The sequence below is a fragment of the Strix uralensis genome, chromosome 28, assembly GCF_047716275.1.
Source record: "Strix uralensis isolate ZFMK-TIS-50842 chromosome 28, bStrUra1, whole genome shotgun sequence".
Lineage (NCBI taxonomy): Eukaryota > Metazoa > Chordata > Aves > Strigiformes > Strigidae > Strix > Strix uralensis.
The window spans coordinates 5,599,463-5,621,355 of record NC_133999.1 but is presented as its reverse complement, the minus strand read 5'-3'; the positions used below and the strand labels follow the sequence as shown (position 1 = coordinate 5,621,355).

The following is a 21,893-nucleotide window of genomic DNA, read 5'->3' as shown; positions in this document are numbered from 1 at the left end:
CCCACAGCGTTTGCTGGCAGAGGGCACTCGGGCTGTGAGGGAGGTGGGGTGTGGGGACGGGGGACAGGGGAAGCTGCGGTGGCCCCGTATCTCTGCCCCCAGACGCCTGCTTTTCCCCCAAGCCGGTCAGCGGAGCAGAGAGCTGCAAAAGCTGCATTAGAGGAGCGTCGATGAATCCTGACGTGGAGCTGAGTGCAAAGGACAAGCTTTAAAAAGGAGAAAATTAAAAATTACCCGTGCTGCCTTGTGATGTTTGGGACTGGGGGTGTCTCACGCCTGGACGGGTGTTCTCATTGCACAGACACCCCCAGGGAGCATGAACCTACAAAACATTTTGCGCTTGGTGCTGAGCAATTAGGGTGGTTTCAGAGGTCAGGGGTGCTGCAGTTCAAGAATGTGCTCAGCTTCCCTTTCTGAAATCCCCCGGAGCAAGAAATCCCGCTGTGTTTTGCTTTCATCCTTTGGAGCCAGGCTTGGGTAGGGCACTCTGAGCTCACCTCTCCACTACAAACCTGTCACAGAATTGCAAATCACTTCCCAAAAAATCAAAAAGGATTGTGAATCCAGAAATCAGCCTTCAAAGTGCAGTGAGGATGCTGCGTGTACCTCAATGTGTGCTGAGGATGGGACTGTAAGCAAGGCGCTTCGAAAGGGATTTGCCCGTCAGCTCCCCTGAAAAATGATGATACTGGGGATTACCCTGATGCAAAAACCGAAATGGGGTTTCCAAATTGCACCTCAAGCTCCGGGCAGCTTCCTTGCTCTTTGCCAAAACATCTGCACTACTCAAATCTCATAAACATTAATACGATTCTCAGCAAACTGCTCACGACCAGCATCGCTGCTCTCTGTAAATCATGTTCCTTCATGTCTTGCGGCTGCTGCCGACTCCTCGGAGGTAAGGATTTTTGGGGAATGATCCGCAGGGGTGGAGCAGCTGCCAGGAGCGTGGAGGCCAGTGGGTGCAGGGCACTGCCTGCCTCCCCCGAACGCTTTGCTCTGCAGAAACCACAGCCCATTGCCAAAGAGCAAATCCTGAGTGGGCTGGCTCCAAACTAGCCCCGTTCTGCAAAAAGCAGCACTCCCACGACCCAGCACTCTGACGTCCTCCTGGATTTTGCTGTGTTCTCCTATCCAACCATAGCACCTCATCTCCCCCTCGACGAAGCACAGGTGCTGATATTTGCTCTGTTTAATTAGCACTGACATTTGCAGAGTGAGGTTTCTGTACCAAGTGGGGGTGACCACAAGGGCTTCATCTGAAGTGGAGCTGTTGCAGGACAGCTCGCAGGGTCCAAACTCACACCCAAATGGGTGGAAATCAGGGATGTGTCTCCATCCATCCACTCTATGTTCAGCCTTCCCCAAAGAGCTCAGCTCAGCCCAGCAGCACTGATAATCCAGCGGCACAAGACTTGGAAGGACAAATTGTGTCTTTTATGAAAAATGTAATGGTTTACTACATTTTTTAGATATTAATCTTCCTCCAAGCCCATGGAGGGCTCTGCATCATGGAAAGGAAGCAACGTGCTAGCCAGGGGTTCCTCCTGCTCTCAGCCTTGAGCTTAAATTGCCCAGTCCTTGCTGGAAACAAGGTTTATTCTCTCCCTCTTTGCAGCCTTTCCCAGGTGCATAAGGAATGTGCATTCAGAGGGGTACACCTGGGTCCCCCTTCTTTAGCATCAGCCCTCCTGAAACGCCAGACTCAAGGTGCAGCCGGAGGCCTGGGCTTAGCCGTGGCTTGGCCGTGCTCATGCACGGACACATGCACCAGTGGGAACATGCAGGTGTATTTTTCCTCCACATGAGACAGCTCTTCCTTGTACTTTCAGCTCATTTAAGGCCAAAATAGCAGTTTGCAGGATCCTGCTTACCCACGATGTGAGCACACCCCAACCGCTGTCCCCACCGCAGGGCTCATGCGGAGGCGTGGGGAGGGACCTGCTGTGGGGAGCTTGGCTTTGCAGACAGCAAAGCTATTTTTGCCCAGCAGAAAGTTTTCTGCATTCACAAAACCAGAACTACCAAGGCTGTGGCTCCCTCCTTTACCACTTTTCCAAGTTTCTACCTTTTGTGGCTAGTGTGATGCCCAGCTCACGTGTGATGACCAGCTGAAAATTTTATTCAGGGCAGGGGCAAAGCTTTTTCCCTGGCTCTCACCAGAGTGGTCCAGCGCTTGCAATCACCTCCTCCTTCACCAACACATCCCTGCCACACTTGGCCCTGCTCCTCTGTGCCACTCTCGCAGGGCAGGAAAGAGCCACTAAGAGCAAATGTGGTGCCCCCTGAAGCATTTCCTGTGGTAACCGCCTCTGAAGTTGAATATTTCCTCCAAAACATCCTCACTCTTCCTCCAGCCCTGGGGACCGGCCGCAGCTGGGTGCCTGTGTCCTGCTGCCTGCTCCCTGAAAAGAGGAGCCCTGCCAAAGCGTGAGAAATTGCACCGGGTGGTATCACATCGATGCTGCCTCCTGCCCCAAATCCTCGTCTTGGGCAAGAGCCCTCCCTGCCATCCCCTTTGCTTCTGCCTCACAGGAGGGACATCGGGCAATAAAAAACAGTAAAAGCAAAAGTGCCACACTAGATTTCGCAATGAAAATTGCAAACGCAATTCTCTCCTTCATTGAAATAAATTGCTTTCCATTTTTCTCAGCATGAGGAAGCACACAGGAGCCGGCACGCTGTCCTGGGGCTTACAAAAGCTGCTTGTGCCACGGCCACAGCTGGGGACAAGGAGGGGGAAGTGTCCCGAAGCCAGGAGGAGCCAGCAAGGGAGGTGGTGACTAATTTGCAAATATTTTCCACAAGCAAGTCACATCCTTGCTGCACCCCTGAAGATGGCAGCAGCTGGTCCCCGCAGCCAGAAACCCCAAAGCATGAGAAGAGCCGACGCACCGAGCTGTGCCCCAACACTCAGGTCTCTGCACACACACACAACCCTCATCTCACGGGCTCACAGCAGCAGCAAAAGCACCCAGAATTTCATCACAAGCAGATTCTCTTGAAAAAAAGCAATTCCTGGTAACAACACAGGTTCAAGCCTGTGTCCCATTTCCACCCCCTCTGCTTCCCAGCAGCCAGCAGGCTCAGTGTCCCCTGGCCTTTTTTTCTGAGCTATGGATTAAATTTACCCACTGCTCTGCAGCCTCTGTACAAAAAAATACTAATTATCCTAAGAACAGGCAATGCAGAAATCCAGGATGCTTCTATGATAATTATGTGGAGATTTTTCCCCTGCTGTCAGGCAAGCTGACGAGTGCTGGTGATGGCACTGCTTCCTCCGTCCGCCTGCAAGCTGCTGGACCACCTGGGGCCTCATCCTGCGCATCGCCAAGCCCAGCCACAGCAGCCACCGCCGGGGAACAGCGGTGCTTTGTTTGGGGCTGTGTGTAAAGCGAATGGTTTGGCCACCCCAGTGAAAGCAACTTCAGATAAAAATCCAAATTGCCTTTGCAAGAAAAATCCAGCCAGGACGACCTTGCAAGCTGACGCAAGGTGCGGGGAGGAAGGGCTCAGCACCGCAGAGTCCAATCTCTCTGCTGCAGGGAGAAATCAAGTTGCCAGTGTGTGCCTTGGGCATGTTTTGGCACCAGTGCCAGGACCATGGAGGGCCTTTGCCTCGGTGCGTGCACAAGGCTGGGCTCGGGCACCCCTTCCTCGACCGCAACATCCTCACCCCCAAATCCCCTCCCTGGTTGCTTGACCCAAAAGGAGGAATTGGCTCCACCATGATATTTTGGCCACAGACCCCACCGTGGGGATCCCTCACTCCTTCCCAAAGGCGTTCTCAAGAGGTTCTCATGCTGTGGATGGATCCCGTGGTGGAGGAGAACTGCGCAAAGCCTGGGCAGAGGCAGGAGATCAGTCAGGAAATGACACAGTGAAGGCATCCTGCTGGGCATCAGAGGGCTCTTTACCACCGGTGAGAGGAAACCAATGACGTCAGGGTGGGCGAAGAAACCTGAGCAAGAGCGAGATTGCTTCCTCCAGCCTGCACCGCTCCGTCCGCCTCTGGGCCTGCACTTCACCTCCTGCAAGGCTTGCGCCAGCAGAACGAGCCCAGGTGGTTTAAATCCCTCCTCCAATCCTGGATTCTGGGTGGGCAGCACCCCACACTGCCAGGTGCCCCCATTCCCCACCCTACCGAGACAGCCCTGGAGCAGCAGCCCTGGCCATGCTCCCACAGCATCCCTCGGTGACAACTTTGCAAATCACTTCTTGCAAATCATTTGCAAACCATCTGCTGTCTCGAAAGCTGTATCCGGGGGGACAGCTCCCCCCACCAAGGCCAGAAGTGGGTTTGGGTCTTGGCTGGAGCTGAAATCGCTGCTGGGCTTGACCACAGACACCCCGGCAGACCCCAGCTTGCACCTGAAAGGCTGAAGGAGAAACAGAAGGGCATAAAGAAACAGTCACGGTACCTATTTTTGCAGCATCCATTTTCAGGTTGAAATCCCAGTTCCGTGGCAGCTTGAGGGACATTTTGGATCAGGAAGGGCTTTGTTTTTTTTTCAAGGGGGACTTGCTTAGGAGACAGGCTGAAACAAAGCTCTGATAGTCCCGTGGGGATCCTGCGCCCAGGGTGCGATCCCCCCCACGAAGAGCGACGGCTCAGCAAGGGTTGATTTGCCAACGTACTTCCTCCTCCCTCCTCTGAGAGCGGCTGTGAACAACCCCATAAAAGTACTTTCCTGCCCTGCTTTCCTGCAAAGCTCTCGTCTTGCTTCCCTGACGACACCAAGGTGATGCCGCCTTTTTTTGCTCCCCTTTTTGCTCCCCTCTTTGGCTGATGCGTAGATGCAGCAGCCCGGCCCCAGCCTGCACCAAAACGCGGCTGCCTGGGGTTGCTCGGTGCGCACTGCTCGTTGCATTTGAGGAAGTGGGTGTCCTTCTCAGTGTCGTACGTGCACTAGAAAATTGCTCGCTGAAGGACACAGCCCAGCATGGAGTTTCGGGAAATGTTTTGCTCGGCAGCAAAGCAGAGTGGGCTCAGGTGGCCCCGGCCAAACGGCACAGGGTGACATCTCTGAGTGCCCTAATGCATCCCCGTGTGCACGGCCTGGATGACACGGGTGTCTTTTTCATTTTCTTACTCCAACTGCTGAATAGTCCCCACAGATGATTTAAGGTTTTTACACCCACTTTGTAACAGCGGTACAAGCAACATGGGGATGCAATGGAGCTGCTCTTGGAGGAAAGGCTGTGGGTATCAGGGCAGGGAGGGCCAGGGGATGTGGGCACTGACCTCACCATGACCACTGGATCAAGAAAAGCCCCTTTCCCTGCTCACAAGAGCAAGTGTGTCCTGTTCCGTGTCACTTAATGCTGGTTTTCCTCAAAAGAAACGGCTGCGCATCCACAAAGCAGGCTGCGGTGGAATTGGACTGGGATGCAGCTCATGAGACAGAGGATAAATGCAAGTTTCATTCACAAACACCTAAATGGAGCAAAAAGCAGCGAGGGCAGCTTCAAGACAGAGCAGAGTGCCCTGAAGGCCTAACGGAGGGCTCCAGCCCCGTTTTCCCCCCTTACTGGGAAAGCCCAGGCCTTGCAGAGAGGGAAGTCGCCTTGAACAGAAGCAGAAATAGTGACGTGGGGAGCACAGGGGGCTGAAAGAGGACGCAGCCACCAGCTCCCATTCTGATTTGCAGCCCGGGCGTCATGCCCGGGATGCACCGAGCCTCTTGCAAAGAGATTTTTTTTTTAGTGCCATGGTGTAAATTGAGGATGTGCCTGTCAGGGAAGGAGCCGGAGCCTGCGCCCTGCCTGGTCGCAAAGCAGCCAGGGTGGACCCTGGTGGGCTAATTTGGGTTAATCACAGCTGGAAAATGAATGGGTTACTTTGAGCAGTGACTGGAGGCAGCTCAGAGATCCCCAGCTCACACATTCCACTGCTGAAAGTCCAGAGAACACGACGGCGTGGAAAGCGATGCGATCGCAACATAGCAGCCCAGCACGTACCCAAATCAGGACTAAATTAACCCCAATATCCTGCTTTGGACCCAAACTGCCTGAATTAACTCCATTTCTGCTGTACCCTGAGCAGAGGGCCCTGAATGAGCGCTGAATTAAGCATCATTTTTTCCTCTTCTTAATATCTGCAGAAAGCTCTAGGAGCTCTAGGGGGTCATGCATTTTGATTCTTTTTTCTCTTCAACCTGTTTGTTGTTTTTTTTTTTTTTTATGAAAGCCCGGCAGCAGCTTGTGAACAGCCGCCTTTCCCCACCTGCCTGTGTGAACAGGATGTCACGTGGCACTTTCCCCTCCTCTAGAAAGGAAACAGCAAGTGTTTTAGCCCAAAATCGTGCCATTCAGCCCAACGCTGTGTGACTACAGCACAGCAGCTCAGCCCTCGCTGGCAACCCAAAACGGCCCTTCGGAAGTGCCCCAAGAGCTGTTTCAGTTGCCTCCCGCTCGCTCCCATCGGGTACCTGGTGGCTGCCTCCAGTTTTGGGAAAGGACATCACAAGATTGGGGTTTTTTCCTTAGCAATCAAGCCAGGCAGCCTATTCCAGAACCAAATGCCCCAGGGGAACTTAAAAAGGGCAAATCTCAGCCTGTAAGAGTGTTCTTTTTGTTGTTTTTACATCCTTCTATCAGGATCTCATGGAAAATGTGTCTGGACAGGATTGCATGAGACCTGCTCGCACAGAGGCTTTCTTGGTTTGAGGCTTTCTGCGTATGGAGCACAGCTAGCACCAGGATTACCACCGGGAATTTGCAGTTTTCAATGTTTAATTTAATTCAATTGGCACAGGATGGGGAGAAACAAGGAGGACTCTTCCGCTGAAGAGCTGAAATGCAAGCAGCGACGCAGATACGGCAGCCGCAGAGCCTGTCAGATGATGTGCCTGACTCACTGCCCCGCTGCCGGCCCGACAGCCCGCCGAGAGATTTCACAGCCCGTTTTCCAAAAGATTTAACGCGGAGGGATCTTTCAAGACCTCTCAGTAATGGCATCTAATTGGATTCATAGGACTGCTGAGTGTGGCATGGTGCTGCTCAGCAATTTTCTGCTTAACTGGCCAATTCCTCCGAGGGGGATGTGTTGCGACGCAAGATTTGGGGCTTTAGAGTAACTTTGCAAGGTTCCTATAAAGAGAGGGCATCATATTTTGTTGTTGTTGGAGGATTAATTTGTCTGAAAATGCCCACACAGTGTGACAGGAAGCAAGAAGAGAGCTGCTGATGGGTTGGTTTGGCTTGGCAGATAAGTCAAAAACAGTCAAAATAACACAAGAGCTAAAAATAGTATGTTTTGCTGGGTAAACAGAAGGATTCTGCTCTCCTAACCCCACGCAAGTCAGAAGAAACAGCTGAAATGAAGCAGTAATTTATGCTAAGTGGAACTCCAACAATTTTTCACATTCCCAGTGAAATCTTTAAGGTAAAATGAGCTGACTTGCAGGGGGCAGCGGTGCCAACACTTCCCTCATCTTTATCAAGATGGGCCTGTACGATCTGATCGCATTTTCCACTACAAACCACCCTGGAAACGCAGCCGGTTTTGTCCCTCGTGCAGGACACAGATGGTCCCATCCTGCCCACGTGCTCAGCCCATCTGTAGCCTTCACGTGTGTCTTTGCCATGGCTAGGTCTGCTTTTCGGAAGATCCCCAAGGAAGGAGAGCTACAGGGCAAGGAATGGGGGAAAACTGAGTTTAAAACAGACCGATCTCCTTTACAGAGCATGGGAAGGAGGTTTTCAGCATCTCCCCCACTTGCCGACAGCGCTGAACAAAACTCCACTAGATAATGGAACTTATATTTATTTAACAGTAACATATAGTATATAAATAGGGTAAATACTTTAAAATATACAATATATCACATTCGGACATTCGGTCAAAGAAAGGCAACTCTACATGTGTAGCTAAAACATTAATCAAAAGAACAATGCACAGAGAAAGAAGCAGATGGTAGAAATACATCAGGTCTGGAGAACAGGAGCACACGAAGATTACAGTAGTACAAAATGCAACTCCGGGGCTGGTTACAGGGGGCAGGAACCACAGGAGCTTTCATGCGATGCTTTTTGTGACCCCAGGAGGGTCTGGATGGGCCATACAGATGCTTCCCACCCAGCTTTGCCCTCCTCCTGTCATACAGAGCTGGTGAGAGGAGGTGGGGGGAGGAAGACATGCCAGGATCCTGCACGCATCAGAAACAGGAGACACACCTTGGGATAGAAGGTACCGGCGTTTCACAACCTGGTGCCGAGCATTAGCTGATGCTATGGGATTTCCAGCTTCATGAGCTGCACAGGGCCAGACTTCTGGGCCCATCACCCCAAAAAATATCCAAACAATGCACGCTGATCAGCGCAGCACATGACACCATATGCAGAAATCAGGTGTTGACGTTTCACTGAGCACTGCAGGCCACAGGCTGGCGGTGCATCCAATCTGCAAACTAATTTGGCCTACAACCAGCCTTGGAGAAGCAAATTCCTATCAGAGCACACGAGGTGCTGGTCTGCACAGGTCTAGCCCAGCCACGCCTGCTCAGACCGTGGATCAAACCAGGGTCTGACCCAGATCACTAAATCACCCACCGGCAAACAAATGCGACTGTTTAGTCACCCCACCAGGACAGCCAGCTTCTCACACGACACCAAAGCAGCTTTCTAGCCACATGCCATCCCTTTGCTTATTAAATACACTCACACCCCTCTGCCTGCTCCAACTGGAGACGCAGTGACGGCTTGGGAAGAGGCGGTTTCCACACCAGCCTGTCCCCTGCCCAGCAGCAGCAACACCCTCGTAAGCTTCACACTGGCCAAATCCTACTTTTCTCTTCCTTCCGATCCAAGCACACACACCAGCTGATACAGTTACCTCCCCCCTTGCTGATCTGCTCTCACAGTTATTCCCCTCTTGCTGGGCACAAGCAGGAGGAACCTCTCTGGTCACGGAGCCCACTGTGAACAAAAACTGTTGTGCAATGCCGAGCTCGAGCCTGCAGCTGGAGAAACTTCACGTGATCATCCCTGCATCGCCTTACCTAGACATCCCTGGTGTCGGTTTGGCCTCTCCAGCAGCACGAGCTACGTCAGCCTCCCTCCAAACCCAAATTCTTGTGAGAGCTGCAAGCTCCTGCAAACCTTAATGCAACGAAAAGATGTGCAACGTGTCTTGGTACACGTCTCTTGGCACCACAGTTAACGCCTTTAGCGACAGCCAAAGACAGGACATCAGCTTTCCATTTCCTCTAACTTTCTAAGCCTAACTTGAAACATCTACAGCAAACAAAAGCCACTCACCGGCTGGGCTGATGGGGAAAACCCACCAAACACTCCCCCTGACAGCACGCTGTCACTAAGAGCTGAGCAGTACTACCACATACATTCACACCAGCGGTGTAGAAGTGGGTTTGCCAGTCACAGCTCTCAGCCCAGCGGAGGACACGGTGCAGTGCCCACCAGCATTTCTCTGGAAGTTCAGCTGTACAGCTTGCAAATAATCTTAACAACCCCCATCTCCCTCCCCAACTCCTCCGCTGTTCCCAGGCAGTTTACTAAAACTCAGTGCAGGATGCTGAACCCTTTCCACGTAGCTTTACCCTTCAGGATCACAACAGCCTTGGGAGGCCACCCCTGAACTGCGCTGCTGGGAAGGAAGCAAGAACAGAGCTGTGAGCTCAGCAGGGAAGCCACCCACACGCAGTATTGCTGCTGCTTCTCTCCCAGCCCTTTGGGAGACCCTAAATGCAACTGCTTTGCCCTCCAGCGTCCACACTCAGCACTGCACCCTTCAGAAAGGCCCAAACGTCACTTCAAAAACAAAAGCGTGCAGAAAAGCTTTGCGTTCCGTTTCTGCCCCTCTAATTACAACTAAAGAGGTACAAAAGGTTTAAAGCAAGACGAGCAGGAGACTAAAGACCCATATGAAAAATTTCTTAATATAAAGAGCAGTACGCTTTTGTAATATTTATCAACACTACAGCTTCTTCTGATGACTGACTTAGGACCCAACAGTGCACTACAAGGGATTTTGGCAGATGTTGGCAACGGGCAGGGAGAATCCAGAAAAGCACCAGCTTGTCTGACCCCACAGGGCAAACTACTTCTCAGGGACTACACAAAACCCTGTCACTTTGCCCAGGTGCCCTCACTTTGCCTAGCTAAACTCGGCCAAATTGTCATGAAACACAGACCAAATATTCTCCCTGGGCAAAGCAAGATGAAAGCACCTAAATTCTCCCCTCCAATTTTCAAATTATGGGCTTGGGCCAATATCCTCTGAGTCGACAGAAAATAAATCCCTGCCTAATTCAAGCTGGAAGAGAAGAGTCTCCACAACTAGTCCAGGAAAGCTTCTACGTACACCATTGCAATCCTGAACTGGCTCCACCACAGTAGCCCTGACTCCTGCCAGAAGCCAGGAACTTTGCCAGCACCATGCTGAAAATACTTTGTGGAAACGGACCCTTCTTCTCCACAATCTGTGCTTTCAATCAAATACCTGTATTTGCAGTACAATGGGCACAAACTTCTGCCCTGTGGTTCCTGTTTAGGGAGATGAAGCAGAGCTTACCACACAGAGTCCTACAGAAATGCAAGAGAGAGGTTGGTATCTGTTAACATATTTATACACGTGCTCACTCTCCTGCTCACTCAGGGTAAATGAAAGCAATGGCAGGATCAGAATATGGAGTATGAACTGTGAAGTATTTTCAGGTGGTTTATTTTCCGTCGATGCTTAGCTAGCTCGCAGCGTGTACGTGTCTCCATAACGGGGGTGTCTGTATATAAGATTTATGTCAGCAACTGTTTAAAACAGCAATGTACTTCTGTATTATCTTTCCCTGTCACTCGTTCCCCAGGTTAAAATAAGGTAAAGTTTCTGTCTCCCATGCACAAACTATGGAAAGATGTAAAATCAGTCAGCTTGTGTTTGGGAACGTTGCATGAGGTGTAAACCAGGGATATTTTCACTATCTGATCACCAAAAAAAAAAAAAGTTTTACAATCTTCAGGGCTCTCATTTTTAAATAATAAAAAGGTATGACAAAATAAAGGGAAGCACTTAGATAAAACTTGCAGCTGTTAAGTACAAACTCTTTATGAGAAGATTTAGTAAGCGACGCAGGACAGAAGCCTGCAGGTAAATGAACCCAGACTGAAATGCAACACAGACCATGATAAACTCAGCAGCATGACATCTAGAACTCAAGTAACAAACAGGTGATAGACGTGATCCCTGAAAGAAAAACAAAATACCCAGCTGACAGCACCAACGGGGTGCTGGAGCCCCAACCAGCAAACTTCAGAAAAAAAACCAAGTTGGAAACTGTTCTCCAAATTCATTGAAATATCCCAGTGCAGGGTTTCCAACCATCAAGAAATGAAAAGGTGTGTGTGGTTCAGTGTTTCTTAAAGGTTATTTGATGGGGGAGAAATGAACCAAGTTATTTAAAGAGTTGTTCTTACTTGGCAGGAATTACTCAATGAAACCTCAACGTTCTTTAAAACCTATTTACTTGATTCAGTTTTGAAGCAATTTGAACCTCCCACATTCCCACAAGCAACTACCAGTTTCTTGACTCCTTGTCCCCAGTCTACCTCTGGTTTAATCGGTTACAAAAATCTTATTTGCCAAAATATCAGCCATAAAGGAGGGAATGTGAGAGGCACTGCAAAAACCAGCAAGTGAAAATAGATGCAGGTGCCTGGCAGAGGAAGTATGGCTGGAATAGTACAAGATCCTCTCGGAGCCTTGTTTAACGGAGCCTCCTGCTCACCAGGCAGTCTGCAACGAGACTGCACGCAGGCATAAACGTGGCTTTCTGGGAAAATTAACATTGCATTCACAGTTACCACCGGAGAAAATGATGGTCCCCAGAGTTGCCATCGTGAACGCAGCCTCACACCACAGCCAGGGGAGCTGCAGGGCTTCCCCTTCCCCGCCGGCTCCCCGGTGCAGAGGCGGTTGTACGGACAACGCTTTGCGCGTTCCCTGCACAAACACACTCCCAGGAAAAGTTCAGCTCTGCCCACATGCATCGAAGGTTAAGAACAGGCCACGAGGACAGTCGTACCCTCCTACTTCACCCAACAGTCCTTCCAAGCCTTAACTCCTCTTCAGCTACAAACCCAAGATTTGCTCATTTGAACCAAAGCTATATAAATATATTATTAAAAAAACCCACAAATGCAAACATTTACCAAGAAAGGAAGAAAAGTTACAGTGAAATGAGGCCTTGTTATTGTCTTAAATCAGGCAAGCCAGGAATTTCCTCGAGGAGGCTTGTCTGTTTTCAGTCCTGTTCCAACTGCCCAGCTGTCTATGCGTCCTCCAAACTACCCAACATACCCTTGTCAACAAGGTGTGCTTTTAGCGTGTTGAAGATGTGGAGCTGCTGGTCTGGCCGCAAGGTTAAGAACTGCTGGATCAGTTTGCTCGGGTTAGGACCTCTGAAACACAAAAGCATCATTATCAGTGAGTCACATTGCTAAATCTCAACCATCTGGGAACCCAAATGCAATTTCATTAAAATAATAGGCTTAAAGTGATAGCCATGTTCCCATTCCTTCGCCAGTTCTACCCAGGGAGCTTAACTCCATTTGAGATGTGGAAATGGATTTAAAAGGCACAGGATGCTGAACTGTAAACAAAACAAAGAAAAAAAACCAAAACCCCAATTTATTTTCGAGAGGGTTATGCATCTTCCCTTATTAGCAGATGCTCCCCCTCAAAAATCAAAGCAACCACATAAAGACAGTTCCTCAACTCCTTTAGTACATCTTTTATGCACCTACAAACTTTCTTCTATGCTTGGCTACAAAATACTTGTTAATGCTATAAAATTAGATTTTTCTCCTTGTTCAGCTCTGGAAACCCTGCTCAAGACTTGCAGGAATGCAGAAGTGACACGGAGGAGTTTCAGAGGGACTGGACTAACAGACCTTCAGAAATGAGGGTTGTGTTTCTAGCTCTGCATGACCCTGCTAAAAGATACTTCCCTTCTTCAAGCCTCCATTTCCTCTCCGTCTTGTATTTTTAGATGTTAATCTAACAGGGATAACAACTGTCTCTTATGACAAGCCTGTACATCACTTGAGTTTGACAGGGCCCCCAAACTTCACCACAAAGCAAGAAATACCTGATAAAGCTTGCGATGTACACGTTAACAAAGGTAGCCATCAGATACTGACAGTCAAAGCGGTCCATGATACCTCCGTGCCCTGGGATTGTGTTGGCAAAGTCCTGTGCAAAGCAGAAGGGAACGGTCAGTGTGAGGTTAATGGTTGGACCAAATGATCTTCAAGGTCTTTTCCAACAGAGATGATTCTGATTCTCTGCATTTAGCAGTTTCAAATGCCCATTACCTGTACTTGCTCATGTACCTCTATGCTCGACACTCACACCCTTGCTCTAATTCCTCCCAAAAGGAAGAAGGCAGAGTAAGAAGATATTTTGTTTAATCTCTCCCTGGTTTGAAAAGTTTCTCCTTTACAAAGTGCCTGAGGGACATCAAAGCTTAAGTCAGATCTGTCACTCAAAGGTCAAGGAAAGCTGATGTTTATCTCTTGCAACCCTGTCTCGCCTTTCAAGGCATCTTAACCGAACACCGACTGTTTGTACATAAAACCAGCCTGCGAGATATCAGGGGAAGCCTCAGATTGCAAAACTTCCTGACTGGGTCTTTCTTCCTCTACCTCAAGTTCTGAACCAAAGTGAGGTTTAGAAGATCACAGCTGAAAATGTTAAGGTCTCTCCCCATTCAGATCAAAACACCCAGATCAAAAAACCACTCCAGCATTTCAGCTGTGACCGAACAAACCTCGCCTCCCTTCCCAATGCGCCCAGCCTGCCACTCCTTGAGGAACAGGGACTGTTTAGAGTGAGTCCTGGTTTTGGCTGGGACAGAGTTAATTTTCTTCACAGTAGCTGGTATGGGGCTGTGTTTTGGCTTTGTGCTGAGAACAGCGTTGCTGACACAGGGATGTTTTAGTCACTGCTGAGCAGGGCTTACACAGAGCCAAGGCCTCCTCTGCTCACACCGCCCCAGAGCGCGTAGGCTGGGGGTGCACAAGGAGCTGGGAGGGGACACAGCCGGGACAGCTGACCCCAACGGGCCGTATTTCCGTATCTGGGATATTCCATACCGTGTGACGTCACGCTCAGCGTATAAAGCCGGGGAGAAGGAGGAAGTGGGGGGACGTTTGGAGCGATGGTGTTTGTCTCCCCAAGGCACTGTTACGTGTGACGGAGCCCGGCTGTCCTGGGGACGGCTGAGCACCCCCTGCCCATGGGAATGGGGAATGGATTCCTTGTTTGGCTTTGCTTGTGCACGTGGCTTTTGCTTTACCTATTAAACTGTCCTTACCTCAACCCACGAGTTTTCTCACTTTTACTCTTCCGCTTCTCTCCCCCTTCCCACCGTGGGGGAGTGAGCGAGCGGCTGGGTGGGGCTGAGCTGCCGGCTGGGGTTAAACCACAACAGAGTGCTAACAACCATTCAGTCTTTCCTTTCTAAAATGCAAATTACCTTCACCACACTCACCTTGATTTTGAAGGCCCTCTTAAATCCACTAGCAAAGAAGCCTCCGAATGGCCCAATGAGGGAGGCGAAAGTAGACAGGGCGATGCTGTGGATTTGGAAGGGGTACATCCGGACTGTCTTCTGCAGAAAGAAAAACATGTCAGAGAAGGATTTTCAATGAGAATAGCACTGCCCACTGCTTGCCCCTCCTTCTCTGTTCTCCAGGCTTTAGGTCAGTTGGTTTTCAAGTGAGTTTATGTCCCACCAGACTTGTGACAATTCCTTTGGGACTTCAACCAACATGGAGCACCAGTAAATTCCCCCTTTTTCTGGATGTACCATCATCTCTTGTCATGTTCTTTCAAAGACCACCAAAATAGAGCCCTGATCTCTTTTCTCTTTTCTTTTCCTATCCCAATAAATAAAATCCAACAGAGAGAGTCCTACCCAGCCCACCACAGATTGCAGCACCAAGGGGATGTTGTACTCCTGTAGCTGGAACAGCTCGGACGGCTCGCAGTCCACCGTGAAGCTGTTGGTGTCGTTGTTGAACTCCACCGGACAGGTGAAGCACCGGTACCCAGACATCACATAGGACAGCTTCAAGGAGAGAGAAAAAGAGACACAGCAAGAGAAAACAGGATTAGTATTTTCCTGAGCAAGGGGGCAGAGCCCATCTCAAGGGAAAAGGCCACTCAAGGAGACAAGGCGAGGAGGGAGGCACACTCCCAGCTTCATTAAGAAGATTACTCTCCTGAGAAGTAATTGGCTAAAGGCAGAGTAAGCATTTTCATTTAGTAAGTGCATCTGTTCAGCAAGCAGTGATCAGAGCCCCGTACGAACAGGCTGAGACAGGCTGCACCGCTCGGTTGAGAGGATGGAAACAAGCAGACACAGAGATGATCATAAAAACAGAGAAGAATATTCCAAGAGCACTGAATTCCCCACACAGCCCTTGAAATGATGCACAGTACTCATCCAACAGCAGCAGAGAGAAAATTGTAAGAATAATTATTGTAATGAACATGTCACAGGGTCTAATGAGGACTAAAAACTTCCTCCAGTACTCTGCTCCATCTGCAGTATCTGGGCACAGCACGAAACAGCCACAGACCAGTTCAAATCCTGGTCAGTAAAGAAAATGTGAAGTCTCTGACAAGAGCTGGAAGAGCTTAAAGCTTGACTGCATTTTTTTAGACAAAACAGTCAACCTAGGAAGGGAAAAGATCAATGAAATAAGCACCATGACTGCTACTTACCAGCAATCCAAACAAAACGGTGGCAAAAAATCCCCCAATAAAACCTTCCCAGGTCTTCTTTGGAGAGAGCTGCCAGAGAGAGAGAGAAGAGGATAGTTACAAACTGTACACCTCCGCACACCGCCACACACCTATGCAGCCCTTCCTCACTTGTGAACTGCTGAGGCAAATACAAATTGGTGTCAACAGCCAAGAAATAAGAGTTTGGTCAGAAGCTGGCACTAACATCTCCGTCTGAAACGGTTCATTTAACTTTACAGCCTCAAAGACTGGGAGGCACACCAAGTTTAATTTAGAGGCTTGCTTCAGACCCACAACAAACCACAAAACTGAAGATGAGGGAACACAGAACTAAAACCCAAAGAAGCCAAAACGCACGTTTCATCCACCAAAGTGTTACAAACCTTGATGAGTGGTGTCCGACCAAAGAAGAACCCGAACATGTATGCCATGATATCATTGCAAATCACACAGGAAATTGGGACGATGAACCTAGATGGGAGAAGAATCAAACCATTGGAAAGCGCCAAGATCAGACAACTCCAAGACTTGACTAAATGAGCAGTTGCTTCATAAGATGCTTTGCAGTGCTGTCACATCAATGTCTCCCCCTCCAATGCAGGAGCAACCACTTGAAGCTCCTTGGGAAATCTGGAGGGATTACTCTAGTGCTCTGGGCTAAAAAGCAGGTCATGTACCCAGAATGGCCTGTTTTAAGTATGTTTTCTTTTGCCACACACGACAGGTTGTTAGGCAGTCACCTCCTTTTCCCCGGAGAGGCTGCATTTTAGCTGTAAGCAGGCAGCTCTCAGAGCACTCTGGGCTGGTTGTGATGCACAGAGGAACATGCAACCTTGAAGTGGCCAAAATTACCTCCTTGCTCTGCTGCTTTTGGGAAGACCACCAAAAGGGCTTCCCCTCTGCACAGCAGCTGGAGTAAGGTGGCAGGTTGCAATCTTTTTACTTTCACAGTGCTGCTTTTAACATGGTGCTGACAGCATTGTCCCAAATCAAGTGCCGAGCAGCACTTCCTCATCCATTTGCTAGATGTGGGTATAAAGAGACACCATCCACACAGGCCTGAGGCTGCCTGAAAGGTCCCTACACCCCACAGCAATTTTCAGATGCTTCTTTACAACAACTCTCTAAACTGCTCAAGTAGCACAAAGCAAGTCCTAAGTCCCTGAGGTATCACTCAATCACTTTCTTTTCTATTCTGAACAGGTTGGTCCCTCACAGGAAGCACCTTCTCCTTGGCCATTTGTTTTTATAAAAGAAAAACTCAAAACACGGTCATCCATTTCAGGCTGCAGAAATCAAAGCAACTCAGAACACACTGCAACTCACCATATCATTCCTTCAAACAGGTTGTGAATGATGAGGTGCGACTGGGTAACGACGATTAGCAACGTCACATGGGTCCATCCAAACTGGAAGAGAAGAGAGGATGGAGTCCAGCCCACCTAGAGACACCGCCCATACGCATCGCTGGCAGAAATCAGACACTGTTAGCTACCTCCCAGGCAGAGAAGGGCTCACGTACACGTGCATTTCTTGCATGCACCTTCACCACGACAAACACCAAGAGTCACGAAGAGCAGGGAACGGTCACCCGTAGTAATTTATGGGCATGTTCTTCAGCTCAAGCCCAGAGGTGACCTTCACTGGGGACACTTTTGCTGCACCAAATGCTCTTTAGCCCACCCCTACCCCATACATCTCACTCAGCCTTTTGACTAGACAAGAAGAGGAGAAGACTGATAGATATCCAAGTCGTATCCCTGTGTGCTGAATATATTGGAAAGCAAAACTAGATGCGTCGACAGCCAAACACGAGCAACGCTTTACTGATGTCTGGGAAAACGGGGACATAGCCAATTAACCCTGGTGGCAATCTACCCTCAGTACAAGAGTCACGTAGCCTTGCGCAGTCCTCTCTGCGCAGAAAGTTTTTTACTAGCATCCACAAGTGCAGAGAGAAGAGAATACATGATTGCAGGGAAATTTGGTCAGGGCCAGCTTCCTAAAAATACAGTTTGCTCACAGTAACTTTTCTTCCAGGCAGCATTACAACACACAACCAGCACAGAGGCATCTACTGACATGTAGTCCTCTACACAACGTTTTCAAGCAGCCTACATTATCCCTTCTTCTGCCTCCAACTGGGGGCAGCCAGGCCCTGCATTTAACCTTACCATGTAGAACTGCAGACGATAGTGCTTCTTCACCAGACTCAAGACAAACATGCAGAAACCTGATGAGAGACAGAAGAAAAGTAAATGGTGGGAATGCATCTTCAACAGTAAGAAATAGTTTTTTACCATGACATTGCACAGCTCCTTAGGATTGCACTTGAGTAAAGCAGCAACACGGAGAGGGAAAACACACTACTTTGGAAATCACAAAATGCCATTGCCTACAAGTAGCACCTGAACAGATGAACCATCTGGGCTGTCCCGTACAGATTATGGAGTTTTCTTCTACAAAGTCCCATGTAAGAGATTTGCCACCACTACTCTAACCATGCAGCTGAGTGACAGCATCACTGAAAACCAGAGATCATTTGCTATGGATACTGCATTGGGCACAATACTCAGGACAAGAGTAGTTCAAGGAGATTTCTTCCCTCCTGCCCAGATGAGATTAACCAACAGAAAATGTGGTCTCCACCTGTTAAGTATAGGGCGAAAGAAATGAAGCGATGGTATTTGCTGAGAATTCGCAGGGGCTCCTCTCTCTGAACCAAGGTGAAGAAATAATCCGTCACAGTCTCGCCATAGAAAAAGTAGTTTACGCAGAGCAGGAAGTACCTGTGAAGGATGCAGATGCTTGTTAGCAGGAACCCTAAAAGGCTTCTGGAGAAACACAGAAAGCGACTGATCCCTAAGGTCTTTACGTTCCAACAAGCAAACAAGCTTTCCTCAAGTGACAACCAGAACTTTATTTCCCCCCGTGTAGAAATGTCACCTTCATTTAAACTAGTGGCTGCATCATTCGGCTCCACTCCACTCACCGCTGGGGTTTGGTTTTGGCCTTCTGATGCACAAAGAGTTTCTGCCTTTAGGTGGCACTCCTCAACAGCCTCTGCCAGCTTCTGCATCCTAAAGCACCGGCTCTGGGCTTCCCGAAAGCTTCCCAGCCCTCACATCCCAACAGTCAACCCTGTTTCACAACCACCTAAAAACTCCCCTCCCACCCAAGCAACCATGTCCATCTCTAAGTGGTGACGCCTGTCAAAGCTGTCCCTTGCACAGATCGTGGGATGCAAATCTCTGTGCTTCATTAACAGGACAAACTCTATCACAGAATCTCAGGTTGGAAAAGCCCCTCGGGATCATCGAGTCCAACCCTCAGCCCGACTCTACAAAGTTCTCCCCTACCCCACATCCCCCCACAGCTCATCCAAACGGCCCTTAAACACACCCAGGGGTGGGGACTCCACCCCCTCCCTGGGCAGCCTATTCCACTCTCTGACCACTCTTTCTGGGAAACATTTGTTCCTCATGTCCAGTCTGAACCTCCCCTGTTGCAGTTTAAAGCCGTTCCCTCTTGTTCTGTCACTAATTCCCTGGGAGCAGAGACCAGCACCAACCTCTCCACAACGTCCTTTCAGGGAGCTGTAGAGAGTGATGAGGTCTCCCCTCCCCTTCTCCTCCTCACACTGAACAGTCCCAGCTCCTTCAGTCGCTCCTCACAGGATTTATTCTCCAGGCCCTTCCCCAGCCTCGTTGTCCTCCTCTGCCCTCACTCCAGCCCCTCGAGATCTCTCTCGGATTGAGGTGCCCAAAACTGGACACAACACTCCAGGTGTGGCCTCACCAGTGCAGAGCACAGGGGGACTATCACCTCCCTGCTTCTGCTGGTCACACTATTTCTAATCCATGCCAGGATGCTGTTGGCTTTCTTAGCCACCTGGGCACACTGCTGGCTCATGTTCAGCTGCTTGTTAATTAGAACCCCCAGATCCTTTTCTTCCAGACAGCTCCAGCCACCCCTCCCCAAGCCTGTAGCCATGCAGGGGGTTGTTGTGGCCCAAGTGCAGGACCTGGCACTTGGCCTCGTTGAAGCTCATCCCGTTGACGTTGGCCACTGATCCAATCTATCCAGGTCTCTCTGTAGAGCCTCCCTGTCCTCATGCAGATCGACACTCCCGCTTAACTTGGTGTCATCTGCGAACTTACTGATGATACACTCTATGTCCTTATCAAGATTGATACAGGCTCTTTCAAGACATTGATCTATCGAGACTTGGGGGGGCTTTGCCTTTACAAGAGCTGCTAACACATGGCCCTGGCCAACACACAGCAATGCCAGGGTCTCTGGTTTGGAGATAAGCCCCTTGCTGCCCGCCTGCAGTGAGACAAAGCGTCACGGCTGCACACACGCCTGGGGAGGGGAGCAGCTCCCCCCTCACTCACCAGCTGAGCGTCCTGAACCAGGGCAGGTCATACGAGTGGTACACATTATAGCCAATTGTGATAATCTCATGGAAACATTTGATCTGGACACACATCACCTGCACAAAAACACATCCGGAAGCTGTAATACATGTTGGTTAAACATCTCTCCTCAAGGAAAGAAAAAACATGCACGTGCAGAGCAAAAGATACTTTAGCAGTCGCTATTGGTCTGGCAGGAGTCTCTAATCCAACATGGGAAGGTCACCGTGTTGTTTTTCCCTCCCGTTTCTTCTGCAGGAGGTTTCTAACAACCCCGTGTATTAGCTTTAATTGCAGCCAAATGCTGACCACCAGGGCAGGGAGTTACAGACTCCTTCTAGGTTTCCTCCACGGAGAGAGAAATCCAGCAAGCTGAATAAGGACCTCTAAAATATAAGGCTCTGAGCTGCCCACCCCAGCAGTGGTCCCAGCAACTTTCCCCCCTATGGCTGTGAACGTCAGGGCACTTCTCTGGAGCACTTACTATTGTCATTAAGACCATGGGTCCCAAGTAGATGATGATGAAGAAGAAGGTGATCATTGCCAGCGTGAGGATGCCTCTTACCCACCAATTCTTCCATCTAGGCCATAGAGAAGGAAAAAAGTTAGAGAAACTCAAAGCCAGGAAGCAGGACAGCACTTCTGCTCTCTGCACATCACAGGAAGGAAACTGAGCCCTGGAAACCCCAAGTTTCCTTTCAGTGCTGCCGAGTGACCTTGATCCAGTGATGAAGGTCTGGTTGCAGCAGCTGCAAGGCTATGGTTCAGCTCAGCCTTCCCTGCTATGAACCTCACTAAATGCAGAAAGCATTAGCCAGGTGCAGAGCAGCTCCAAGGGCACTGAAATGGGACAGGAGAGCGTCTGTTCCTGTTCTGCTACAGGTTTCCCACACCTTGGACAAGCTGCATGATAAGTTCAAATAAAATGGGGACTATTATCCCTCTCTGCACTCCCTTTCAAGAGGAAACATGGGCGCTGGAGTGCTGTACCCTCGCTACTCTCCTACAGATCCTGCCTTGAGCCTCTCCCATCTCACAGCACACCCAGCAGAGACACTCTCTGTGATATAAGTAAGATGTTTTCCCCCCACAGCAGTCTGTAGAGAGCATTCCCAGTTTGCTCTTAAACCTTGTCCTTATCAGCCTGCTTTTCTCACGCATTCCTGCAGAAGTAGGTCACACTAGTGGTTAAAACCACTGCTGCTGAAGTCTTTGCTGAGCATGCTGTCAAAGCTAAACACCACTGACTTCTGCCTCTGTTCACCTGCCAAGACCAAGCAGGCAGCAAAGCAGCAGCATCCCTCTGCCACCCGTCCTCTCCCACGCACAGCCCTGAGCGATGCACTGTGCTCTCAGCACCCTCATCTTCTGCTTCCTGTGGCCTCGGGGGCACCTTCCTGCTTGCACTCAACAGAGGGAGAGCGCAGCGCTTCTGAGAGGTGCTTATTCAGCTTCCAGCAGCCACCGCCATGCTGCTGGGCCTGGGAAAACCACAGTGAAGGTGCAGGAGCCCTGGCAGCAGAGGAGAACAATGCTCAGGGAGTGCTACCTTGAGGACAGGTTGGAGAGAGCTCTGTTCAGGACCTCTGGAGTGTCATCCGATGTCGGCACAGGGGCTGATCCTCCAAATTCAGATTTGCTTTCGCTGTCTGATGCTGTCTCTGCATCCAGCTTGTTCTCAGACTCTGACTCCTGCAAGTTAAAGAGAG

The 21,893-nt window shown here is 49.7% G+C and overlaps 1 protein-coding gene across 4 annotated transcripts in view; it reads right to left on the bottom strand.

Moving 5' to 3' along the window:
- The window catches only part of LOC141935791 (rho GTPase-activating protein 25-like), a 52,891-nt gene that overhangs the window by 17,953 nt on the left and 13,045 nt on the right, over positions 1–21,893 (bottom strand). For 2 of the 4 annotated variants that reach the window (XM_074852327.1, XM_074852328.1), the window contains exons 2-13: positions 21,734–21,876; positions 20,669–20,765; positions 20,164–20,261; positions 18,416–18,555; positions 17,941–17,999; positions 17,093–17,175; positions 16,150–16,237; positions 15,746–15,814; positions 14,934–15,086; positions 14,508–14,627; positions 13,104–13,207; positions 12,314–12,414 (exon numbers count right to left, since the gene is read on the bottom strand). In XM_074852327.1, the coding sequence (XP_074708428.1) occupies positions 12,314–12,414; positions 13,104–13,207; positions 14,508–14,627; positions 14,934–15,086; positions 15,746–15,814; positions 16,150–16,237; positions 17,093–17,175; positions 17,941–17,999; positions 18,416–18,555; positions 20,164–20,261; positions 20,669–20,765; positions 21,734–21,876 (1,255 nt within the window). Of the gene's footprint in view, positions 1–4,144; positions 4,164–4,421; positions 4,784–12,313; positions 12,415–13,103; positions 13,208–14,507; positions 14,628–14,933; positions 15,087–15,745; positions 15,815–16,149; positions 16,238–17,092; positions 17,176–17,940; positions 18,000–18,415; positions 18,556–20,163; positions 20,262–20,668; positions 20,766–21,733; positions 21,877–21,893 lie in introns of those variants that run through there. The other 2 variants (XM_074852330.1, XM_074852331.1) reach the window with 2 other exon arrangements.